At 42.5% G+C, this 17,972-nt stretch overlaps 1 protein-coding gene across 5 annotated transcripts in view; it reads left to right on the plus strand.

Moving 5' to 3' along the window:
- The window catches only part of BTF3L4 (basic transcription factor 3 like 4), a 33,288-nt gene extending 16,001 nt beyond the window's left edge, over positions 1-17,287 (plus strand). For 4 of the 5 annotated variants that reach the window (XM_074380816.1, XM_074380814.1, XM_039473614.2 and 1 more), the window contains 3 exons: positions 13,842-14,043; positions 16,233-16,292; positions 16,832-17,287. In XM_074380816.1, the coding sequence (XP_074236917.1) occupies positions 13,842-14,043; positions 16,233-16,292; positions 16,832-16,878 (309 nt within the window). In that variant the 3' untranslated portion in view covers positions 16,879-17,287. Of the gene's footprint in view, positions 1-2,860; positions 2,920-11,902; positions 12,113-13,841; positions 14,044-16,232; positions 16,293-16,831 lie in introns of those variants that run through there. The other variant, XM_074380815.1, reaches the window with a different exon arrangement.
- The last annotated feature ends 685 nt before the right edge of the window (positions 17,288-17,972 follow it).

Raw genomic sequence — 17,972 nt, forward strand, 5'->3', positions numbered from 1 at the left:
ATATCCCTAATTTTCTACTGTCAGTACTGGATGTCACTAACAGTGCCATACAGGCTATCAGTATTTGTGATATTTTTCCCCCTTTCCAAAGCTTAATTGGTGTCCTCATAAATGTTAAAAACTACGGCTGGTATGGTGGCTCACGCCTGTAATCCCAGCACTTTTGTAGGCTGAGGCAAGTGGATCAACTGAGGGTCATGAGTCCAAGACCAGCCTTGCCAACATAGTGAAACACTGTCTTTGTGAAAAATAAAAAAATTAGCTGGGTGTGGTGGTGCATGCCTGTAATGGTAGCTACTGGGAGGCTGAGTTAGGAGAATCACTTGAACCTGGGAGGCTGAGGTTGCAGTGAGCAGAGATTGTGCCATTGCACTCTAGCCTGGGCAACAGAGCAAGACTGTCTCAAAAAAAAAAAAAAGTTCAGGCACGGTGGCTTACACCTGTAATCCCAGCACTTTGGGAGGTCAAGGTGGGCAGATCATGCAGTCAGAAGTTCGGGACCATCCTGGCCAACGTGGTGAAACCGCATCTTTACTAAAATTATGAAAATTAGCTGAGCATGGTGGTAGGCGCCTGTAATCCCAGCTACTCCGGAAGTTGAAACAGGAGATTCGCTTGAACCCAGGAGGTAGAGGTTGCAGTGAGCCGAGATTGTGCCACTGCACTCTAGTCTGGATAACAGAGCAAGGCTCTGTCTCAAAAAAGAAAAACTAGAGGCCGGGCGCGGTGGCTCAAGCTTGTAATCCCAGCACTTTGGGAAGCCGAGGCGGGTGGATCACAAGGTCGAGAGATCGAGACCATCCTGGTCAACATGGTGAAACCCCGTCTCTACTAAAAATACAAAAAATTAGCTGGGCATGGTGGCACGTGCCTGTAATCCCAGCTACTCAGGAGGCTGAGGCAGGAGAATTGCCTGAACCCAGGAGGCAGAGGTTGCGGTGAGCCGAGATCGTGCCATTGCACTCAAGCCTGGGTAACGAGCGAAACTCCGTCTCAAAAAAAAAAAAAAAACTAAACTAAAAGACTGTTTGGGATAAGACAAGCTTCTCCAACCTTTTCTGTATTCATTAGTTCATTGATTTGGTATAATAAATTATATATAGTTTTTGTTTTAATGTTAACGAACACAGAAAAATCAAAGGTTATTAAAAAGTAAGAGATGGGGGGTTTCAGAGACAGTTTCATACAAAGGTCAAGTAAATAACCAGTTCTTGCCAGGCGCGGTGGATCACGAGGTCAAGAGATCAAGACCATCATGGTCAACATGGTGAAACCCCGTCTCTACTAAAAATACAAAAAATTAGCTGGGCATGGTGGCGCGTGCCTGTAATCCCAGCTACTCAGGAGGCTGAGGCAGGAGAATTGCCTGAACCCAGAAGGCAGAGGTTGCAGTGAGCCGAGATTGCGCCATTGCACTCCAACCTGGGTAACAAGAGCAAAACTCCATCTCAAAAAAAATAAAACAAAAAACAGAGGCCGGGCACGGTGGCTCAAGCCTGTAATCCCAGCACTTTGGGAGGCCGAGGCGGGTGGATCATGAGGTCAAGAGATCGAGACCACCCTGGTCAACATGGTGAAACCCCGTCTCTCCTAAAAATACAAAAAGTTAGCTGGGCATGGTGGCGCGTGCCTGTAATCCCAGCTACTCAGGAGGCTGAGGCAGGAGAATTGTTTGAACCCAGGAGGCGGAGGTTGCAGTGAGCCGAGATTGTGCCATTGCACTACAGCTTGGGTAACAAGAGTAAAACTCCGTCTCAAAAAAAAAAATCTTTTTTTTTTTTTTTTTTTTTGAGATGGTCTCACTCTGTCACTTAGGCTGGAGGGCACTGACCACCCTGTCTGGCTAATTTTTGTATTTCTAGTAGAGACAGGGTTTCACCATGTTGGCCAACTGAACTCAAACTCCTGACCTCAGAAGATCCGCCTGCCTTGGCCTCCCAAAGTGCTGGGATTACAGGCGTGAGCCACTGCACCCGGCCAATAACCAGCTTTTTCAAAGGAATTCTTAGGCAAACTTACAGAGTATCATCCAGAACCAAATTTCTGAAAATGTTTTATGTTCTATAACATTTGAAAATATTTGAATGTGCTTGTTATTTGGTAATGTAATTGAATATAGTGACTTTGCTGTCACCTTTTCTTCCCCTAATTGCATGAATGCATTGACAATAGGATCGTGTTATTTCTCAAAAACAATAGATTTTATCCAGTTTATTTGGTAAGAAGTGTAACCAAAAAGCCTTTCCATTCAGATGCCCTAATTGTTCCAAGTTGCTTCATAGAGTTTTACAATTATATTCAGATGACAGCCTCTGTCTTTTTTTTTTTTTTTTTTGAGACGGAGTTTCGCTCTTGTTACCCAGGCTGGAGTGCAATGGCGCGATCTCGGCTCACCGCAACCTCTGCCTCCTGGGTTCAGGCAATTCTCCTGCCTCAGCCTCCTGAGTAGCTGAAATTACAGGCACGTGCCACCATGCCCAGCTAATTTTTTGTATTTTTAGTAGAGACGGGGTTTCACCATGTTGACCAGGATGGTCTCGATCTCTTGACCTCGTGATCCACCCGCCTCGGCCTCCCAAAGTGCTGGGATTACAGGCTTGAGCCACCGCGCCCAGCCGACAGCCTCTGTCTTAATTAAGGGATAATTCAGCCTCCATGAAACCCTTCCCTGTCTTTCCAGTTATAGTCAACCCTTTCTCTGCACTTTTACTGCTATTAGCCTAAGTTGCTCTTCTATAATACCGTTTTCACTATCTCATATCGTGGTGTATAATGGTAACATATTAACCACATAGTTTGTATTCAGTAGCTTATAAAGAGTCTTGACAGCAGGGAACATGTTTATTCATTGTTTGTACAGGTAGTGCTCGACTTAGGACCACGGTTGGGCCTGCGGAACCGTCGTAACACGATTTGGTCGTAAGTTGAGTAGGCTACATGTACAGTTGAAATGGTGCACGCGGAGATGGTAGTGCTGCCAGAAGCTGGTCCGCACTGTCGTAGGCCCAGCTGGGCAACGTTTGCGCTGCCAGACGGGGAGCAGTTGTGGCTAGCGATTGTGGTCGTAAAGTCGAATGGTCGTAAGTTGCATAGGTCATAAGTCGATCAATGCCTGTAATCTGTAGCATGCCGATTCTCTATGATGAGTTTGCTTAGAGCCTATTGAATTTAAGAGGTACTGACTGTATTCCAGATGGGATTGTTCTGCAACAAGTTAGCTATAGGGAGCTAGGGCTTAGAGAAAGCTTAAGGCTGGGAATATAAATTTTGTAATTGTACACATAAGTTTTACTTTGTACATTTTCCTCTGCCTGGTTCTTGTATTTTTTCTGAACCAGTTGTATAGAAAGAGGACCTAAAGTTACTGGTTGGCTCTTCCTGCAGTTCCTTCTTCCTCCAGCTAGAGCCTCAGATGTCCATAGTAGATAGCTCTGAGTACAGGACAGTAAAAGGGAAGCACTGTGTCCTATTCACCTTATCATTCCACAGTATCCTTTCTCTCTTAGGGTCCTGTTCTTTTGGCTTTTGTTTTGTTTTTTACTCTGTGTGTGTGTGTGTGTGTGTGTGTGTGTGTGTGTGTGTGTACATCTATATGTATCACAAAATTTGCCATTTTAGCCATTTTTAACTATACAATTCATAGGCATTAATTAAATTCACAGTGTTGGCCAACCATCAACCCTATTCATCTCTAGAACTTTCTTCACTTTCCTCAACTGAAACTTGGTATCCATTAAACAGTAACTCCGTATTCCCCTCTACTTCAGCCCCTGGTAACCACCAATCTACTTTCTATTCTATGTATTGCCTATTCTAGATATTTCATATCAATAGAATCATGTAGTATTTGTTCTTTTGTACCTGGAGGCCTGGAGTACCTCACTTAGCATAGTGTTTTCAAGATTCACCTATGTCATAGCATGTATCAGGACTTTACTGCTTTATAGCTGAATAATATTCCATTATATGCGTATACCACATTTTATCCATTCATCTTTTTATGGGCATTTTTTGTTTTTAAAAGAGCTTTCTTCCTTTCAGTATAAAAATATATTGCCAGCTGGGTGCAGTGGCTCATGCCTATAATCCCAGTACTTTGGGAAGCTGAGGCAGGTGGATCACCTGAGGTCAGGAGTTCCAGACCAGCCTGACCAGCATAGTGAAATCCCATCTCTACGAAAAATACAAAATTGGTTGGCGGGCCGCAGTGACTCATCCCTGTAATTCCAGCACTTTGGGAGGCGGGTGGATCATGAAGTCAGGAGTTCAAGACGAGCATGTCCAACAAGGTGAAACCCTGTCTCTACAAAAATACAAAAATTGGCCTAGCGCATGGCTCACACCTGTAATCCCAGCACTTTTGGAGGCTGAGGTGGGTGGATCATGAGGTCAAGAGATCAAGATCATCCTGGCCAACAGGTGAAACCCTGTCTCTATTAAAAATACAAAAATTAGCTGGGCATGGTGGCGCACACCTGTAGTCCCAGCTACTCAGCAGACTGAGGCAGGAGAATCACTTGAACCCAGGAGGCAGAGGTTGCAGTGAACCGAGATTGTGCCACAACTTGGCGACAGGGCAAGACTCCATCTCAAAAAATAAAATAAAGGCCGGGCGCGGTGGCTCAAGCTTGTAATCCCAGCACTTTGGGAGGCCGAGGTGGGTGGATCATGAGGTCGAGAGATCGAGACCATCCTGGTCAACATGGTGAAACCCCGTCTCTACTAAAAATACAGAAAATTAGCTGGGCATGGTGGCATGTGCCTGTAATCCCAGCTACTCAGGAGGCTGAGGCAGGAGAATTGCCTGAACCCAGGAGGCGGAGGTTGCGGTGAGCCGAGATCGCGCCATTGCACTCCAGCCTGGGTAACAAGAGCGAAACTCCGTCTCAAAAAAAAATAAAAAATTAAAAAAAAAAATTAAAGAAAAAAAAAAATCAGCCAGGCATGGTGGCATGCAACTGTAATCCCAGCTACTCAGGAGGCTGAGGCAAAAGAATCACTTGAACCCAGGATGTGGAGGTTGCAGTGAGCTGAGATCATGCCATTGCATTCCAGCCTGGGCAACAAGAGTGAAACTCCATCTCAAAAAAATGTATATCTATATAGATACATAGATATTGCCATTTTAGAAAATCAGGAATGTAGAGAAAATCAACCATAATCTTACCACCCAGAGAAAACTACTATTAGTCTTGTATTTAATCTTTCTGATATTTATGTTCACTTTGTGTCTGTGTGTGTGTGCTTGCGTGTGCACGTGCGTGCATGCACACACAGAGGCTCACACCTGTAATCCCAGCACTTTGAGAGGCAGAGGCAGGTCAATCATGAGGTCAGGAGTTCGAGACCAGCCTGGCCAAGATGGCGAAACCCCATCTCTACTAAAAATACAAAAATTAGCCGGGCATGGTGGCAGGCACCTGTAATCCCAGCTGCTCAGGAGGCTGAAGCAGAGAATTGCTTGAACCCTGAAGGCCAAGGTTGCAATGAGCTGAGATTATGCCACTCCACCCTGGGCAACGAAAGCGAGACACTGTCTCAAAAAAAAAAAAAAATTAATTGACTGGACATGATGGTGCAGCCTGTGGTCCAGCTACTCAGGAGGCTGTGGTGAGAGGATTTTTTGAGCTATGATCTCACCACTGCACTTCCAGCCTGGGTGACAGAGCAAGACCTTGTTTTGTTTGTTTGTTTTGTTTTTTGAGAAAGAGTCACACCTTATGCCCAGGCTGGAGTGCAGTGTCACAGTCTTGGCTCACTGCAACCACCGCTTCCTGGGTTCAAGCGATTCTCATGTCTCACCCTCACAAGTAGCAGCTGGGATTACAGGTATGTGCCACCACACTTAGCTAATTTTTGTATTTTTGGTAGAGACGAGGTTTCACCATGTTGGCCAGGCTTGGTCTCGCCTCAGCTTCCAAAAATGCTGAGATTAAAGGCGTGAGCCACTGCACCCAGCTTCTTTTTGTTTTAAAAGAATAATTTTTATTTTTTAATTTTTTTTTTTTTTTTGAGACGGAGTTTCACTCTTGTTACTCAGGCTGGCGTGCAATGGCACGATCTCGGCTCACCGCAACCTCCGCCTCCTGAGTTCAGGCAATTCTCCTGCCTCAGCCGCCTGCCTGAGTAGCTGGGATTACAGGCACGCGCCACCACGCCCAGCTAATTTTTGTATTTTTTTAGTAGAGACGGTGTTTCACCATGTTGACCAGGATGGTCTCGATCTCTTGACCTCGTGATTCACCCGCCTCGGCCTCCCAAAGTGCTGGGATTACAGGCTTGAGCCACCACGCCCGGCTATTTTTTTAATTTTTAAGTTTTTATTTTGAAACAGGATCTTACTCCGTCACCCAGGTTAAGTGACTCCATCACCATGCCTGGCTACTTTTTAAAATTATTTGTAGAAATGAGGTCTCCCTACATTGCCCAGGCTGGTCTTGAACTCTTGGCCTCAAGCAGTCCTCCCACCTCTGCCTCTCAAAGTGCTAGGATTATAGGCATGAGCCACCACCACACCTGGCCAATTATCATTTTTTGAAATAGCATATTATAAAAATTGTTTTATGTCATTAAACTCCTTTTAATCATGTGTAGATATCTACATACATTCTAGCATATGGATATACTGTACCATAATTTAACACTTCTTTATTATTTATTCGTTATAAGGTTTTGATAACAAAAGAATCGTATTGAATTTTTCTATACATAAATGTATCTCTCTGGGCCGGGCACCGTGGCTTACACCTGTAATCCCAGTATTTTGGGAAGCCAAGGCAGGCAGATCACGGGGTCAGTAGTCCCAGACCAGTCTGGCCAATATGATGAAACCCTGTCTCTACAAAAAAAAATACAAAAATTAGCCTGTCGTGATAGCATGTTTGAACACACAGCCTGGGTGACAGAGTAAGATTATGTCTCAAAAAATATCTCTTACCTATCTATCTATCTATCTATCTATCTATCATGTCTCTGATTTCCTTCAATAGATTCTTTTTTTTTTTTTTGAGATGGAGTTTTGCTTTTGTTGCCCAGGCTGGAGTACAGTGGTGCACTCTCAGCTCACACTGCAACTTCCCTCCGTCTCCCAGGTTCAAGCAGTTCTCCCACTTCAGCCTCCTGAGTGGCTGGGATTATAGTCACATGCCACCACACCGAGCTGATTTTTTGTATTTTTAGTAGAGACAGTGTTTCATCATGTATGTTGGCCAGGCTGGTCTTGAACTTCTGACCCTAGGTGATCTACCCGCCTTGACCTCCCAAAGTGCAGGGATTACAGGCGTGAGCCACAGCGCCCAGCCTCAGTAGATTCTTGAAAGTGTAGTTACTGGCTGAAAGAGCAATGAACATTTTTAGAACTCTTCATGCATATTGTCAACTTGCTTCTCAGAAAGAATATACAGTTCACACTAGCTACAACATAAAGAGAACTCCTGGCTGGGCGTAGTAGTTCACACCTGTAATCCCAGCACTTTTGGAAGCCAAGGTGGGCAGACCACTTGAGGTCAGGAGTTTGAGACCAGCCTGGCCAACATGGTGAGACTCCGTCTCTACTAAAAACATAAAATATTAGCCTGCCGTGAAGGCATGTGCCTGTAATCCCAGCTACTCAGGAGGCTGAGGCAGGAGAATTGCTTGAATCCAGTAGGCAACAAGTTGCAGTGAGCCAAGAACACACCACCACCCTCTAGTTTGGGCAACAGAGTGAGACTTCGTCTTAAAAAAGAGAGACAGAGCTGGGCGCGGTGGCTCACGCCTGTAATCTCAGCACTTTGGGAGGCCGAGGCGGGTGGATCACGAGGTCAAGAGATCGAGACCATCCTGGTCAACATGGTGAAACCTCGTCTCTACTAAAAATACAAACAAATCGCTGGGCATGGTGGTGCATGCCTGTAATCCCAGCTACTCAGGAGGCTGAGGCAGGAGAATTGCCTGAACCCAGGAGGCGGAGGTTGCGTTGAGCCGAGATCACGCCATTGCACTCCAGCCTGAGTAACGAGAGCGAAACTCCATCTCAAAAAAAAAAAAAAAAAAAAACAGAGAGAGAGAGAGAATGAATTCCTGACTTGTCAGACTTGTCAGCAGAGACTAAGAGAAAGTAATCCCAGCATGTTATAGACTAATGATTAAGCTTTAGCTTAATAATAACCATTAGGAGTAAGCAGGTGCTGAGCTAGAATTTAATGTGAAAGATACTGACTTATGAGTTTGTGCAAAGCCCATAATCCCCAAAGTCTCACATTCTTCAGTTTCACAACACCCCAGACGCTTATATGTCTTACTCTTAAGAAATCTGTTTGTTAGTTCACCATATTAAGTTATAAAAGAGGCTAGGTATGGTGGCTTGTGCTTGTAATCTCAGCGCTTCAGGAGGCCAAGGCAGGAGGATCAGTTAAGGCCAGGAGTTCAAGACCAGTGTGGGCAAAATCCTGAGACCCTGTCTCTAAAGAAAATAAAAAAGTAGCTGGGCCTGGTGGCACATATTTGTAGTCCCAGCTACTTAGGAGGCTGAGGTAGGAGGATCCCTTGAGCCCAGGAGTTTGAGGCTGCAGTGAACTATTATTTATTTTATTTTATTTTATTTTATTTTTTTATTTTATTTTTTTTTTTTGAGACGGAGTTTCGCTCTTGTTACCCAGGCTGGAGTGCAATGGCACGATCTCGGCTCACTGCAACCTCTGCCTCCTGGGTTCAGGCAATTCTCCTGCCTCAGCCTCCTGAGTAGCTGGGATTACAGGCATGCACCACGATGCCCAGCTAATTTTTTTGTATTTTTAGTAGAGACGGGGTTTCACCATGTTGACCAGGATGGTCTCGATCTCTTGACCTTGTGATCCACCCGCCTCGGCCTCCCAAAGTGCTGGGATTACAGGCTTGAGCCATCGTGCCCGGCTATTTTATTTTATTTTTTGAGACAGAGTTTCGCTCTTACTGTCCAGGCTGGAGTATAATGGCACAATCTCTGCTCACTGCAACCTCTGCCTCCCAGATTCAAGCAATTCTCCTGCCTCAGCCTCCTGAGTAGCTGGAATTACAGGCATGTGCTACCACACACGGCTAATTTCATATTTTTAGTACAGACAGGGTTTCACCATGTTGGCCATGCTTGTCTCGAACTCCTGACTTCAAGTGATCCACCTGCCTCAGCCTCCCAAAGTGCTGGGATTACACATGTGAGCCACCACGCCCAGCCCTGCAGTGAGCTATTATTAAGTCGCTACACTCTAGCCTGGGAGACAGAATGAGACCCTGTCTTAAAGATATAGGAAGAAGTCAGTAAAAGATGAATTTCCTGGTAAATATTTAAGTGCCATTACATATAGGAAGGAATAGCAGTAAAACTTCATTTTAAGACAACTGCTGACCAGGTGCGGTGGCTCCCGCCTGTAATCCCAACACTATGGGAGGCCAAGGCAGGAGGATCATCTGAGGTCAGGAGTTTGAGATCAGTCTGGCCAACATGGCAAAACCACATCTCTACTAAAAATAGAAAAATTAGCTGAGCATGATGTCACATGCCTGTAATTGGAGGATGAGCAGAATCACTTGAACCTGGGAAGCAGAGGTTGCAGTGAGCTGAGATTGTACCACTGCACTCCAACCTGGGTGACAGAGCGATACTCCGTCTCAAAAAGAGAAAAAGAGACAACTGCTAATTCTCACTTACCATTCTCAGTTGGATACAAAAAAAATCACAAAGAAGAATTCAAGCCTCCATGAACTGAGAGGGGAGTTATTAGCAAGAGCTGTGGAGTCACATATAACGTTGTGAGCCACCTCTAGCCACAAAAATTTACTGCTGTGTAGGAACAAAGTGAGCATCAAATTTACCAGGTAGGAGACTGCTATAACTAACATACATACCCTATGCAGAGGCCAGCAAAGGTTGTTAGGGTGTTTGATAGTAGCACAAAAGTGCTACCCCGCAGTTGCCAAAAGTGACTTAAAATGCCCCTAAATCTGGAGGGTAGGTTGGACTAATTCTGAAAGGTCAAAACTATGGGAAAAGTCAGGCTAAAAGTACAGCCCAGGAGGTTCTGGGCATCTTCATTGGAGACACTGCCTATGCCACATTTAATCGTTAATGTGACCCATCATCTAGCATTTGGGGAGCTGCAGTCTGACAACATCTTTTTTATCCTTTTTTGAGACAGGGTCTCACTCTGTCACCCAGGTTGGAATGCAGTGATGTGTGATCACAGTCTCTACCTCCCAGGCTCAAGAGATCCTCCCACCTTAGCCTCCTGAGTAGCTAAGACTACAGGCGTGTACCACCACACCTGACTTGCAATATTTTTGGCGTGGCGGGGTGGGTAGTGATGGGGTTCTCACTGTGTTGTCCAGGCATCTTGAACTCCTGGGCTCAAGCGATCCTCCTGCCTCAGTTTCCCTAAATGCTGGGATTACATGAGCCACCATGCCCAGCCATGATTTTAGAATGGATTATATAGGAGGTATCCATTCATTCATCAGATTTTAGTGATTATTGTGTGCTAGATATTGGGGAAAATACAATGTCTAATAAGGCATGGTTTCTGATCTCAAGAAATTCACCTTCTAGTAAGGTAAAAGATTTACAAATGCAATTATACAGGACAATTCTATATAATAGCAGTAAGTGCATAAATCACCTTAAGTTTTCACAGAGAAAGAAGCATCTGTTGCTAACCAAGAGTTTTGTCTTCAGTGTTTATTTCTTTAACATAAAGGATTTGAACTGGAAAACATTCTAAGTTCAACAAATTTTTATCCTGAATTTTTTGAATAATACTGATTTCAAATTTCTTGTGACTTTAATGTCTGTAAATAAAAAGTATCTCACATTCCAATATTTATGACTCTGCACCTTGGAGGTATTTTAGAAATCCCTCTTTTTTTTTTGAGACAGAGTCTCACTCTTTTGCCCAGGCTAGAGTGCAATGGTACAATCTCGGCTCACTGCAACCTCCGCCTCCTGACTTCAAGCAATTCTCCTGCCTCAGCCTCCTGAATAGCTGGGATGACAGGCACCTGCCACCACACCTGGCTAATTTTTTTCATTTTTTACTAGAGACAGGATTTCATCATCCTGGCCAGGCTGGTCTCAAGCTCCCAACCTTAGGTGATCCGCCCCTCAAAGTATTGGGATTACAGGCATGAGCCAGCATGCTCAACCATTTTTTTTGTTGTTGGTTGGTTGTTTTTTTAAGAGAGAGTCTCGCTCTGTTGCCAGGCTGAAGTGCAGTGGCACGATCATGGGTCACTGTAACCTCCAACACCTGGATTCAAACCACTCCTGCTTCAGCCTCCAAGTAGCTGGGATTACAGGGACTCGCCACCAGGCCTGGGTAATTTTTGTATTTTTAGTAGTGAGGGGGTTTCACCCTGTTGGCAAGGCCAATTTCAAACTCATGATCTGCCCCTGCCTTGGCCTCCCAAAGTGCTAGGATTACAAGTGTAAGCCACTGCACCCAGTATGAAATCCTTTTTTAAACCATGCGATTTGGTCCTGATTTGGAAAATACAATCCTACCATATCTTATATTTATTATTTTCCCATTCTAAAATTATGTGATTCTAGGCTAAATCCAGAGCAATTTCACATCCACTGTCATCCTTCTCAAGCTCAGGTTTCACCCACTTTTAACATTTAACTTTTCTACCAGAACTATAGTTATCTTCAAAACTATATAATTTATCTTTTCTAAAGTTAATGTAAGTTAACTCACAGTGCCATATGTTTAGAACAGCTGGTTGAATGCTTTTTGTATGTGATATAATTAATAGAACCCTAACTATAATAGTGAGAGAGGGAAGGGTATAGAATTTAAATAGTGCTTTTGTCAGAAAAACACGGGGAAATTATTTGTGGGGCTTAGTTACAGTTTTCCAGGGATTTGCCTTTATTTTCTCTGTGTTCCAGGTCTTGCCTGAAATTTAGAAGCCCCTTTCTTCCCCTTCCTTTCTGGTGCTGTCAGTAGTGGTGATCACCTCTGAGGAAGAAAAGCCCACTTCCCACTGACCATGGAGAACACTCAGCATCTCTGCTTGATTGTGACAGGGCAGATTTTGGATGGATCATGAAATGCTTCCAAAGTAGCCAAGAGTTAACTCTTCCAAACCTTTTTATATAGTAAGCATGTTACCCCCAAGGTAACTTACCCAGGGAATCAACTACATAATGGAATCACATTATTTACACATTTAACTTATGCAAATTCAACTCTACAAAAAAAAAAAAAAAAAAAGTACATGAGTGAGAGAAACAGATAATCTAAATAGTACATGTTAAACTTTCCATTTCAATAAGTCCTGGACAGTGGATGAAATCAAATCTGAAACAGTTCATATTGGTGAAAGTTATAGAAAGAATGTGAGGATGATTTTTAAAGGTTTCCTAGTTGTTGATAAAACATATTCAGGTCACTAGGCAAGTGGGTGGGAGAGTTTTTTTGACCTTTACAGGCGTTATTTTTTATTTATTTATTTTATTTTTTATTTTTTTTTGAGACGGAGTTTCGCTCTTGTTACCCAGGCCGGAGTGCAATGGCGCGATCTCGGCTCACCGCAACCTCCGCCTCCTGGGTTCAGGCAATTCTCCTGCCTCAGCCTCCTGAGTAGCTGGGATTACAGGCACGCACCACCATGCCCAGCTAATTTTTTTGTATTTTTAGTAGAGACAGGGTTTCACCATGTTGACCAGGATGGTCTCGATCTCTTGACCTCATGATCCACCCGCCTCGGCCTCCCAAAGTGCTGGGATTACAGGCTTGAGCCACCGCACCCAGTCCTATTTTTTATTTTATAGAGACAGGGTTTTACTGTGTTGGCCAGTCTGGTCTTGAACTCCTGACCTCATGATCCACCTGCCTCAGCCTCGCAAAGTGCTGGGATTACAGGGCTGAGCCACCACACCTGGCCTACAGGGGTTATTAAAGATCGTTAAGGAGTTACCCTTAAGAATTAGAGGAACTTGGCCGGGCGCGGTGGCTCAAGCCTGTAATCCCAGCACTTTGGGAGGCCAAGGAGGGTGGATCACGAGGTCAAGAGATCGAGACCATCCTGGTCAACATGGTGAAACCCCGTCTCTACTAAAAATACAAAAAATTAGCTGGGCATGGTAGTGCGTGCCTATAATCCCAGCTACTCAGGAGGCTGAGACAGGAGAATTGCCTAAACCCAGGAGGCGGAGGTTGCGGTGAGCCGAGATCGTGCCATTGCACTCAAGCCTGGGTAACAAGAGCGAAACTCTGTCTCAAAAAAAAAAAAAAAAAAAAAAAAAAGAATTAGAGGAACTAATAAAATATCCTACAAAGAATGACATGATGAGAACACGTTGAAGTTTTTATAAATTTACTAAGTGCTTGAAAGAATGAAACACCTGGTTAAATTTCTGAGTGTTCTTTATGGATTTTCAGTGGTTATTTATACCATGTACTATTTCCCCTTAATAACCAGTCCCATAAGTAAGACGCTACCTTACCAAGTGGAAATTATACTGATTTTGTTTGACAGTATAAATCGAGTAAGATTGAGTAATTTCATTAATAAGCTGGTTTGTGGCTGATACTTCCATTTTTTTTAAAAATGTGGGCATGTGTTGCTTTCTCTTGGAAGTCTGAATTTAAAATCTAGATTCTATAATGAAATGAATATTTCTTGACCATCCTAGTAATGTGTACCATCATTTAACTTTATTACTATGATCTTTTTCCATGAATGTCCACTGCTTTGCCAGTTACTACCTTGAGGTTATATAATTACCAAGTAAAAAACTGTAATTGGCTGAATTGCTTTTTAAAAATATATTGTTTTAGTAGTACCTATCATGTGAAGTACATTTTTCTTCTGTGATCATACAGGTGAACATGATTAAAGATGATGGGACAGTTATTCATTTCAACAATCCCAAAGTCCAAGCTTCTCTTTCTGCTAACACCTTTGCAATTACTGGTCATGCAGAAGCCAAACCGATCACAGAAATGCTTCCTGGAATATTAAGTCAGCTTGGTGCTGACAGCTTAACAAGCCTTAGGAAGTTAGCTGAACAGTTTCCACGGCAAGGTAGGTATTTCAATTTAGTAAATCTTTTCTCTCCCCACCTTACTTCAAGAACCTAATCATTTAAAAGGTGTCCCATCTTAAATTGGATTTGCCTGTATGTAATTATTTACTTTCTATAAAGTTCTATTTCTATGCTTCGTAAAATTTTGAGTTTGTTTCTTCAATGATTATGTAGTATGACACATAGAATATTCAGAAACATTTTGGTAGTAATACAGTAAGTTGAGAGGTAATTGCTCAAAAGGATAGTGCCAGGATCTGTAGGCCATAATTTTATTTTATTTTATTTATTTTTGAGACAGAGTCTGACTCTATCTTTTTTTTTTTTTTTTTTGAGACAGAGTTTCACTCTTGTTACCCAGGCTGGAGTGCAATGGCACGATCTCGGCTCACCACAACCTCCGCCTCCTGGGTTCAGGCAGTTCTCCTGCCTCAGCCGCCTGAGTAGCTGGGATTACAGGCACGCGCCACCATGCCCAGCTAATTTTTTGTATTTTTAGTAGAGACGGGGTTTCACCATGTTGACCAGGATGGTCTTGATCTCTTGACCTCGTGATCCACCCGCCTCGGCCTCCCAAAGTGCTGGGATTACAGACTTGAGCCACCACACCCAGCCCTGACTCTATCTTATAGGCTGAAGTGCATTGGTGCGATCTCAGCTCACTGCAACCTCCGCCTCCTGGGTTCAAGCAATTTTTGTGCCTCAGCCTCCCAAGTAGCAGGGACTACAGGTGTGCACCACTGCACCCAGTTAATTTTTGTATTTTTAGTAGAGACAGGGTTTTGCCACGTTGGCCAGGCTGGTCTTGAACTCCTGGCCTCACGTGATCCACCTATGCTGGCCTCCCAAAGTGCTAGGATTTCAGGCATGAGCCACCATGCCTGGCCCATAATTTTAAATAGTTACTTTGATACTCACTGCTAATTAATGACAATCAGAAAATACTGTTGTGTGGCTGGTCGCAGTGGGTCACTCCTGCAATCTCAGCACTCTTGTGATGCTGAAAATGGAGGATTGCTTGAGGCCAGGAGCTCAAGACCAGCCTGGACAACATGGTGAGACTCTGTACTAAAAATACAAAAATTAGCCAGGTGTGGTGGCACACTCCTGTAGTATTAACCACTCAGGAAGCTGAGGCAGGAGGATCACTTGAGCCCAGGATTTCAAGGCTGCAGTGAGCTATAGAATGCCACTGCACTTCAAAATGGGTGACAGAGGGAGACCCCTGTCTCTTAAAATAAAAAAAAGAAGAAGAAGAAAGAAAATAATGTCACACATGTATGTTTTTGTTAAATATTATTGATTGCCCTACCATAAGTTCTGAATTTCCAAGATAATCCTGGTTTCAGATGTGTCGTGTTGCCCCTAAAAATTAAAGAGTCTAGTATTGCAGTGCCCATACTACCTAGCTAGATGTTTTCTTACTCCAAAAGAAATGCAAAAAATCTTTTTTTTCTTACTTTTTAATTTTTTTTTTGAGACTCTGTCACCCATGCTGGAGTGCAGTGGATTACAGGTATGATTCTACCATGCCGGCTGAAAAAGAATCTTAATATCAATTCTTTTTTATTTGGAGAATAGGGACACTGTAAAGTCTTTTTACTCAGTCATCAATTATTCCACTTTGCATATAAATTTTATCTTTGGTGGCTCATGTTTGGAATCCCAGCACTTTGGGAGGCTAAGGCAGGTGGATCACTTGAGGTCAGGAGTTTGAAAACAGCCTGGCCAACATCTCTACTAAAAATACAAAACCCCATCTCTACTAAAAATACAAAAATTAGCTGGGTGTGGTGGTGCACACCTGTAATCTCAGCTACTTGGGAGGCTGAGGCAGGAGAATTGCTTGAACCGGGGAGCGGAGGCTAGAATGAGCCAAGATCGCACCACTACACTCCAGCCTGGGCAACAGAGTGAGACCCTGTCTCAAAAACTTAAATAAATAAATAAAATAAATTTTATGTTCGCCACACATTAAAATTGCCAGCTGTATCAGTGTATATCTAAATTAAAGTTTGATTTCTAGTGTTAACCAAGCAAAAAAATATGAATGGCATTTTAGATGGACAATATTTAGCTTTTTCTGAGCAACTATATGTGATTTATACAGGAAAAAAGGGATAAACATTGTAAGTGTTCTTTAAGGTCTTTATTCTCAATGACTAATATTAAAATAAACTTTTTGTAGTCTTAGACAGTAAAGCACCGAAACCAGAAGACATTGATGAGGAGGATGATGATGTTCCAGGTAAGTGGCATTTCTTTAGACTTAAGATTTTAAGCATCCTGTTTATCTCCTTTTAGTCACTACATAGATGACTTTTAGGTTTGTGTTGACTGTAAGCTCATGAATTTAAATTGATTCATAATAAAATGAATAGGATCTAATGAAAAAGAATGAAAGCCCCCACCTTAGAACTTAAAATCAGAAATTGTCACACAAAACTCTGCTGCCTGGATTTATTAAATTGAAATCACTGTGATTATAAATTTGCATAGCTATTGTTATAACATTTCTGTGTGAAGTATAATTGACATATGAAAATGCTATTCACCTCAGCAGTTTGCATAGACAAAAAAAAGATGAACATTTCCTTAGGATTACTGTTATAAGCAGATAATTAGATCATTATTAGTAAATTGCCACCAATTCATTTCTGCCTCCTTATGTTTTCAGGCTGATTCTAGTTGTACTAATTTTGCTTTTATTGGAGTTAGGAGTTCCATTTACCTTTTTCCTTTTTTGTATTCTTTGATTCATATGTTGGTTTTTTTTTTCTTTTTCAGATCTTGTAGAAAATTTTGATGAGGCATCAAAGAATGAAGCTAACTAAAATTTTGGTTTTTGGAAGCTGGCATGGACTAGATTTAACAAATCAGCTATGTGGTTCCAAAGTTTTACAGACGTGGAGAACATCACCTGTTACTAGTTACTAGTTCAGTAATATAAATATTTTGTATATTAATAATGCTGTTTGTTCAGCATTTTTTGGTCATTTGATTTTGCATTTTGCACTTCCTCCCAGGATATTTTTTTTGGTCAAAATATGAAGTATTGGTGCAGTTTGAGGGTGTTTTGGTTTTTCATTCCTGGTTTTTTTGTTTCTTTGTTTGGGGTATTTTTGGTGTATGTATGTTTATGTATGTGTGTGGGTATGTGTGTATACAGTGGAGAGCAAATTGGAAAACAGTTCTATTTATCCTACTCCCTCCCCAGCAGAAATAAAAAAAATCTTTACATTTGTTACTTTTCTTTTTCTCCCATAAGACACAGAATTAATGGAAAATGAGTATCCTGGATTTGAGATCTGAAGAGATTTTTACCATTACTGGTTTGATTTTAATTTGCTTGGTTAGCTATCATATTTTTCATACACTTCTCTGGGTTTAAAATGTCTTGAGGTATTTTGCCACTGGCTTCATGCTAGAGTAATGGGTAACATATCTTTGGTATGGTTGCCTTAGATTCACTTACCTAGTCAGGCCTAGAATAACTTCTTTTACTAGCTTGCTTCCTGAATGCCTTTTTTTCCGTCTCCTTTTGGTCTCCAAATGGCCTGTTCAGTATTTGGTAGTATTCTTACTCATCTTCCACCTAGCTTGAGAAGGATGTTCTCCATATAGAGTTAAGCGAATGCCTAATCACTCCTTTTGTAAAATTTTGTTCCCTCATCTTGAGGAACAACAGCTTCATCTTTAACTCTTTATTTCTCCCTGATTTTACAGTTTGGTAGATTTCTTTTCTTTTCCTTTTTATCCCGTTGCCCAGGCTCAAGTGCAATGGCACAATCTTGGCTCACTGCAACCTTCACCTCTTGGGTTCAAGCAATTCTCCTGCCTCAGCCTCCTGAGTAGCTGGGATTACAGGCATGTGCCACCACACCCGGCTAATTTTTGTATTTTTAGTAGAGATGGGTTTTCTCTGTGT

Source organism: Saimiri boliviensis, chromosome 11, assembly GCF_048565385.1.
Source record: "Saimiri boliviensis isolate mSaiBol1 chromosome 11, mSaiBol1.pri, whole genome shotgun sequence".
Classification (NCBI taxonomy): Eukaryota; Metazoa; Chordata; class Mammalia; order Primates; family Cebidae; genus Saimiri; species Saimiri boliviensis.